The sequence below is a fragment of the Macaca nemestrina genome, chromosome 7, assembly GCF_043159975.1.
Source record: "Macaca nemestrina isolate mMacNem1 chromosome 7, mMacNem.hap1, whole genome shotgun sequence".
NCBI lineage: Eukaryota > Metazoa > Chordata > Mammalia > Primates > Cercopithecidae > Macaca > Macaca nemestrina.
Window position 1 is genome coordinate 71,471,749 of NC_092131.1, and position 8,469 is coordinate 71,480,217.

The window sequence follows — 8,469 nt, forward strand, 5'->3', positions numbered from 1 at the left end:
GTTTGTCTTTATTCTCTGCGCATCCAGGAAGTATTGAGGGTCTTTGAGTAGGAAGATACCAGAAGCAGATCTGTTTTTCTAAAAAGAGAACCCCGATATCACTGTGAAGAATAGATCCTAGAAGGCAGGAAGGAAGCAAGACTTGGTAAAGGTAATGGGAACTTGATCTAAAGCCAGAGAGGTGGCAGCGGCCAGGAGAGGATGAACCGGAGAGGCGTCTGAGATGCTGCATTCATTCGAGGATGGCTGGTGGTACGTGGCAAAGAAAGCAGAGGTGAGCTGAGAGGGTTGTCCTTGCACACGCAGGCCCAGCTGGGGATGCTGGATTCAAGCAGGGTCAAGGAAGAGACTGACTACGGGCCCAGAAGCCAGTGGTCAGGGATAGCCTCATGGCCATCCCAAGCAAATTCTTTTCCTCCCTAGAATGCCCACAGGGGTAGCAACTGACCATCTGCTTTGCCAGTGTGGAACATCAAAATCACTGATTCTTAGACTCAGGTCCTTATCTGGCAGCCTTAGGAGCCCTGGAGAGCTTTTTAAACAATTTGTAGGCACCTTCCTATGAGGTTCTGATCTGGGACCCCCGAGATGGGTCTGCAGCGGGACCCAGGCATCTGTATTTTGTAAAATTGCCAGATGATTCTGAAGCACAGCTGGATTGGGGAACCACTGTGGGATCTTACTGTTGTACTGGGAAATGTATAAAAAACAAAGGTGGGCCGGACATGGTGGCTCACACCTGTAATCCCAACACTTTGGGAGGCCAAGGCAGGCAGATCACCTGAGGTCAGGAGTTCGAGACCAGCCTGGCCAACATGGTGAAACCCCATCTCTACTGAAAATACAAAAAATTAGTTGGGCATGATGGCACCTACCTGGAATCCCAGCTACTCAGGAGGCTGAGGCAGGAAAATCACCTGAACCCAGGAGGTGGAGGTTGCTGTGAGCCAAGATCCTGCCACTGCACTCCAGTCTGGGCAACAGAGTGAGACTCCATCTTAAATAAATAAATAAATACAAAGGTGGACACTTACTCCTGCTAGTGAACACTATGATATGATGACCTGGAGACCTAAGCTTTTGGTTTCCAATGCCATCTCTCAAGCACAATGACCATCACTGAGTCTCTCTGTTCACCTTCCATCCCCAACTTTGGTCCTCAGCAAACACATCAGCCAGTCTCCCAAACTTCCCAGAAGGACAATGTGTATACAAATCATCGTTTCCATTCTTGTCCTTAATTGAAAAAGAAAGAGAGCTTTGCAATGTCACGGGGATTTCAAGAAAGCATCTTTTCACAGAATGTTTTGCATCTTTAGAAAACAGGCTACATAAAAATACTATTCATTTTCTGCCAGGTTTGTGCAACACTTATAACATTTTTACTTATATTATTGTTTTTATTTATCAGAAAAATGATACAATTTAGAGGTAAGGTAGGGGTTAAAAACTTCCCTTGTATACACTGGGCTCTAGGTGATTCAGTGACTCATCCGAGGTCAGACAACCAGAGCTGGTCTAGAATTCACTGTCCTCCTGAGCTCCAGTTCTGCTTCTGTGCCATAATGGAGAGGAGTAACATAAAGGCATTTTTCTCTCCTTGTAAAAGAGAAAAAATGGGGGGAGAGGGAATTATTTAAACACACCTCACTCATACTGCAATCACTGCATTGTTTTTCCTGTTGAAACACCCTGTTGGTTTTCAAATCCCTTTAAACCTCCCCGGCACCTGTATGGCCCAGATCCAGGAATTATTACCAAACCCTTGCTTTTTATATTTAGCCACATAGGAGTTTCTGTGATGGTAACTGGCTCTTGGTTCAGCTGAAAATTTCAGAGCCCTCAGAAGTTTTCTTCTTTCATAGAGGCTGGAAGCATGTAATGCTCAGACCTGAATTTTCTTGTTTAACTTAAGCATGGTATGCTTCCCCTCTGGATAAAATAGTGTTGTGGCACAGCACTATATTATTCCTCTGTGATGATCCCTCTAAAATATCAATCAAAAAAAGAGGGCAGGGAAAAGATAGGGTGGGGGGTCAGAGTCAGCAGCTTATAGTATGTGATATGACCTCTCTTCAGAGAACAGAGGACTGAAAACATAGAACTGAGGTTGGCAACATAATGAGAACTTCCCAGCAAATTCATTATAGCAAATCATAATGTGAGCTCAGAGGGCACAAAAATAGGCCAAAGGAAAGTGACTCCCACATAAGACCTAATTAAGTACTTTGATGTCAGAAAGCAGTGCGGGGGGCGGGGGTGGAAAATCAAATCAGACTGACGTGAAGGGCCTAAATTCTAACAGAAAGAAGAAATATTTCTCTTTTACTCACTCTTGCTCTCTCTTTCTCAGTTTCTTCCTTTGCCGTGAGGAAGAACAAGATTCCGAAACAATGGATTGTAAATTCTTCAGTCAATTAGTCCAGTGACTTACTACTGTTTATAATGCACAGAATATCACAGGCTGTTTTGCAGCTGCCCCAAGTTGGTTTGTTAATAACAGGAAGCTAGCACTTCTCAGTACAGTGGATCAGCCACACGTGAAAATAAATGCAAAAAACCTGGCAGGGAATAGCAGCAGACCGAGAGTAGCCTTGATTTAATTTAACATTTGGGGGTCCACACACAAATGAGCATTTTAGTAGGCTTCATGGTGGAAGTTGCTGTCATTTGTAAAATATTCTGGCCAATTAGCTAATAGTGTGCTTGGATTTCTCCTGTTTTGATACAGTAATACTAAGTACATTGTGAAGCCCAATTATACAAATCATCCCCATATGCCATACCAGTCTTTCTTTATGAACTGTGTTTATAAATCCTGTGTGAGGAAATGTGTACTTCAGCAATTTAGACCATGTGTAAAAACATAGCCAATGGGATTGTCAAGAAAACAAGTTCCAGCCTAGGAAATCCTAATGTGTTCCGCTGGAATAACAGGAGGGTGCCGGGAGTGCAATGCTCTGCTTAAATACATATTGCTTTATAGTGTTTAACCGACTTAGGGGCTTCCGCTCCCCTTTCTGTTATATTATTCTTCTTTTCTTTTAGGATCCAACCTTGGAGTTTTTGAGAAAATTTGGGATTGGTCTTCTCTCGGGGACAATAGCCTCAGTCATTAACATCCCTTTTGATGTTGCCAAAAGTAGGATTCAAGGGCCTCAACCAGTTCCTGGAGAGATCAAGTACAGAACCTGTTTTAAAACAATGGCAACAGTCTATCAGGAAGAAGGGTAACATAACACATTCTTATTTTAATAAATGTATAAGGCTCACGTATTGTTAAAACTGAATTGTCCTTCCATTTAGATGAGAACCAGTAAGCCCTCCTAAGTGGAGCTTGTGTCTAAGAAACTCTGCAAATATGTATGACAAGCTTTCCAAGACAATAAAATAATAAGATGTTGTAAACATGTGCTTACACCATCAAGTGACAATATGCTGCGTGTTTGCCATAGAATGCCAAGATGAACTTTTTACTTGACAGTTTGCATAATATAGTATTGTATGTTATATGTCCTATTAATATAAACGCAGGAGAATAATTGTCTTCTGACTCTAAATCCCATCAAAATGCCACCTAATTATATTCTCCTGGGAGAATTATAGAGTTCTGTCAAGATAATTTTAAAAATTTAAAGTATGTGCATTTTTCTGATTTTTTAAAATCTTACTTTCTGTTTCGTCGCCGCTCTTTTCCTCAAGTAAACAAGTAATATTTTATTATTTTGATATAAACTGCATCATATTTCCTAATGTAAAGACTGAGTTTGTGGTCTTTTAAATTCAATTACAAAAGTCATTCTGTCCATATACACAGCTGTCTTGAAAGTAAGACCTGTCTTGAAAGCAAAAGCATCTCGCTGATGAAAGTCATGTTTCTGATTGGGCAGGACCAGCAGAGTTGGGTAATAAAGAATTGATTAACTCTTTCCCCACATCCAGTTTGCTGCAGAGAATACTAAGATGCTGTCTGCTTTGAGATGTATATAATTCCAAATAATTTATTTTTTTAAATGCTGGGCCCCCATCTCAATAAAGCTAAGGTACAACTCCATTTATTTTCAGAATAAGAATGTTTCTCTTTCCCTTCCTATTACAGGATTTTAGCTTTGTACAAAGGCCTGCTTCCCAAGATTATGAGACTTGGACCAGGTAATGATATTTTGATTATTTAATCCTTCCTTCTTTCTTGTTCTGTTGTCTCCTTTTTTGTTATTTGTGTCCATCAGCAACAAAATAAAGGTTTACCACTTTGTAAAAGACAAAAACCTTGGAATATAAAGTTGTCTATGAGTGTTTGAGATACCGAAGACATCCATTAGAAATGTTCTACCTTTGTTTATTAAGTACTATTTATGACCTTGCTGGAGGCTGACAGAAGCCAAAACCCAGCTTAAGTCAATAGGAAGAAGCCACAGGCAGTAGGAGTTTGAGTAAGAGCCGAGGTGTATGCAGTGGCTTCTGGCTAAAGGGGAGGCTTTTCACTGAGTGAGGGACCAGCCCAATTAAACGTTTCCTCGTGCTCCTAATTCATTCTTGCTCCTGCCTCAACTTCATTTCAAAAAGAGAAAAGGAGGACAGCTTGCCTCCATGAACAGCAAAAGCCACTCATCTTCACAGTCACCTCTGGGGAGTGGTGACACCGTAACTAGCCGCTTACCTCTGCTGGCCTTTGTCAGCATGACGCTGGAGGCTTCTGGCTCAGGGCCTCACTTCAGAACGCCAACCCACAAAAAAACCGGCTGCCATTCCCACAGGGAGAATCGGCTGCCTCTGTGCACATAGATAAGAAAATAACTGCTGCAGACTCAACTGCCAGGGCAGATAGTATTGGATTATAAGCAACCTTGCGAATAAGTACAAAAGTATACTCTAGACCACACATATTTTTTTATCAGGTTATACTCACCTATTTATACATACTGGTAATATTTCCTAGAACCTTCTCCTACTCCTCCGCTCTCCCCTTTGCAGTTCCTCCCTTTTAATACTACTGTCCTCCTACCCTACTACACAAACACACATCCACATTCACCTTTAGATCTCAGCCCAATGAACCAACATTTCTATTAATCTAAGATAGAGAACAACAGTCTGTAAATTGAAGACGGTGAACAGCTCACACTTTCATATATTTAGGAAACACTTCCACAATTCCCAACCCATCTATCCCAATCTTTATAGGCCTTTACACATGGATTTTGCTTCATATTTGGGATTCAGATCTACCTTCCGTTAGTCATTGGCCCGTGTGTAAAAGCTAACCCAGTAATAGAATGTGGGGAATTTTGTGCATCTCTGCCAGTATGTGGTGTTTTTCCTTCACCACAGAGTAAAAACCTGCTGGTAGACCTAATATGAGAGGAAATCACAGCACCAGCCCTAAACCAACTTTCTCAGAAAGGAATGGGCCTAAAAAGGGTGGTGACAAGGGAGAGGTTAGCTAAAATTGTAATTGACTGGAACCTTCATCCAAAACTCTTAAATAATCTGACCCCAAGTTTTGTTACAGGATTGCAAATGTTTGGTTGGCTTTTTAAATGTTTCACATGAGGGGTCCTGAGTTGCTGTGGTGTTATACCCAAAGAAAAGCGTTCTTGAACTGACTGTCCAGGCTAAGCCAAACTGTGAATATCTGGAAACCACTCACAGACCTGCCCTCCACTTCATTCCAAATGTGTGCATCACAGCGACTTCAAACCAAAGAAACCTAGAAAGAAAGGTACCACTGAGTTAAGATTAAGACTTTTGAATGAAGGGTGAATTTTTTCTTAAAGAATGAGAGAGAGACATAAAAAAATAATAATAAAAATAAAAGAAAACAAAAAAGAAAAAGAAATGTGAGCCTGGAATTTTTGTTGTTTGTTCTGGAGAAACATCCAGCATTTTTCTAATAGCCTTAGCAGCTCAGCGTGGCTAACAATCAGATACCTTCCATGAAAGAATCTTGAAGTCTGTGATTTAAACTTCAGCTATTACTAGGCCAAAAACTAACCCAACTCTGCATATTCTTGTCTTAATGGTTAATAAGAATAAATGCAGCAATTACTTACATATTAATAACCCTCTGTAGCGCAGCTCTTTTTGTTTGTCAGAGTTCCAAGAGGTCTAGAGCAGCTGAGAGAGGACTAATAGAGTATCTTCATGGGTTAAAAATGAAAATTACAGGCAGATAATTATCTTTGGTATATAGTTACACAAACATGTGCAGCCTGTAGATTTAAAAAAACAAAAAAAAATGTATGGCAGTATGTTCAAAATAACTAAGACCCAAATCAAGTTCTATTTCTTTCCATCAGAAGTCAATCTTCTATTCATGCAGCCAAGTCTTCTGTAAGTTGTGTTCATGATATTTGTCCAAATTTTGATTTTGTAATGTTTTTCACACAGTTAGACATAAAAGGATAAGAAGAGATTATCCTGAAGGGCACAGGACACATGCTATTTACTGCATCAAATAGAACATAAAATGATCCACGTACGAATTCTTCTCCCAGTGGCTAGGTATCCAGCAGCCTTAGTGACTGCTTTTCTGTATCATATTCCTGTTGACATACTACAGAGCATGTCTCTTCACAACTAGTTATGTAGCTGTTTTCTTCCAAGACAAATGGTGGTCTCATGCCATCCAACCCCTACTACCAAATTTTCAAGTTCAAATCCATATACACCCGAAGCAGATAAAAGGAATGAAGGTTAGCTTTCAACCTGCTTTTGTTAGGTTTTGCAATACAGATTTTTTAAATATTCAGAATCTAATTTCCACATTGCAATGCAGTTTGAAAGCTATGACAGAAAACTAGACTCATCCATCAAGCACCATCTTAGAGATTTCCTTCTTGAATGCAATTAAGACTGCTAATTATGGACTGGAAAAGATAAATCCTTAGCCTACACATGAAGAATCTGAAGGTTTCTGTTTGCAGGAAAGCCACATGCCCTTACATGACTAAATATGTCTATATTTATTTACTTTTAAAAATTAAAAGTGCCTGAAAAAGAATCTGATGAGAAATGATGAAAGTTGCAAAAACTCATGGGGGAAAAATGTATTTGGAGACTCAAGATGGTATTGATTTTATCCTGAGAATTTTCCACAGTAGTTTGTATCTTTGTATTGAAGCTCCAGAACTGCTGATTCTGAACAGCCTCTGCCCGACAGGCTGTGTGAGACATCATGGATTCAGAAACCCAGTGGGAAAGCCAGTGCTATTCCAGAGGATTTGCAATAAAAAACAGCTCTTTTCTTTTCTAGGTGGTGCAGTGATGCTGCTGGTTTATGAATACACCTATTCATGGCTTCAGGAGAACTGGTGATTGCCTAGGAAGTGTTTTTCCCCCTTGAGATAATGGATATTTGCTATGCAGCACCATGAAGAAGAGAGACTATCGACCAGCCAGGTGTATAATTATGAAAGAGAAAACTGTTCAAGAACAAAATCTATTTTAATACTTTAAAAATATCTATAGACAACTTGAGATGATACTTTGGCTGTATAAATAAAACTGTGAGAAGAAAAAATAATATGGAACAATGAGGTATTTAAAGTGAATATAGGAAAATAGCATAGAAATCATATATTTTGTAAAGGAAATATAAACTTTGTCTCCTACGTTCCTCTTCACTGCTTCACAATGAAAATTCATTGTATTGATCAGTATTTTTTTCTAAGAGGTCTAGAAATGCTTAAACTATTGAAAATAACTCAAATCATTCAAAGACTGGGTTAAAAAAAGTTAAGCCAAAATTTAAACAGTTTTTATAATGAATTAAATTATTCCATAAATAATATTTAAAGAGCACAAGAAAAATGCTTTAAAGTGCACTAAAATGACCTTTTTAGAATGTTTAATTTTATGAATACTATGTTAAAATGTAAATCTGTTGGTTTTCTGTAGTATCTATGCACATATCAGCTCTATTTTCCTACATCTACTTTATATCTCACATTGCTGTAAGATAATAAACAGGTATTTTAAAACATTGTTTAGAACAGAATGTTAAAACACTGTTGTTTAAGCATGTATTTTTAAATCATGATATCCCAAATCTCTTCTAACAAGTAGGAAACATGCAATAAAATTTACTTTGCTTCTCATAGTTCTCTTTGAAGACAAGTTTTGTTGATGAGATATTTTCACGTTAAATCACAAATTGGAAGCACCTTTGGACCCATTTGTCAGCCATCAGTATTTACATCCAAATACCTTTGTTCAACATGCCTACCTGCGCCATTTTTAGGAAGAATGTATAGAACAGAACTGCATTTTCAGGTTATTAGTTTTAAACGACAACTTCAGATGGGAAGTCGGCTGTCTGCAGTATTAAAATATGTATGATGAAGGAGAAATGTTCCAGAAGAGAAATACACTTAGCATTTCTAAGGATTACTATACTAATGTGTACCACCAAAAATATCTTCTTGGTCTTGATGTAACCAAACTTGATTTTATATCTGCATCCAGAAA

General features: G+C 38.9%; 1 protein-coding gene across 2 annotated transcripts in view; it reads left to right on the plus strand.

Moving 5' to 3' along the window:
* LOC105477999 (solute carrier family 25 member 21) overlaps window positions 1–8,099 on the plus strand; it is a 518,216-nt gene extending 510,117 nt beyond the window's left edge. For both annotated transcript variants that reach the window (XM_011734941.3, XM_071100296.1), the window contains exons 8-10: window positions 3,049–3,230; window positions 4,100–4,152; window positions 7,256–8,099. In XM_011734941.3, coding sequence (XP_011733243.1) covers window positions 3,049–3,230; window positions 4,100–4,152; window positions 7,256–7,317 — 297 coding nt within the window. In that variant the 3' untranslated portion in view covers window positions 7,318–8,099. The remainder of the gene's footprint in view (window positions 1–3,048; window positions 3,231–4,099; window positions 4,153–7,255) is intronic.
* The last annotated feature ends 370 nt before the right edge of the window (window positions 8,100–8,469 follow it).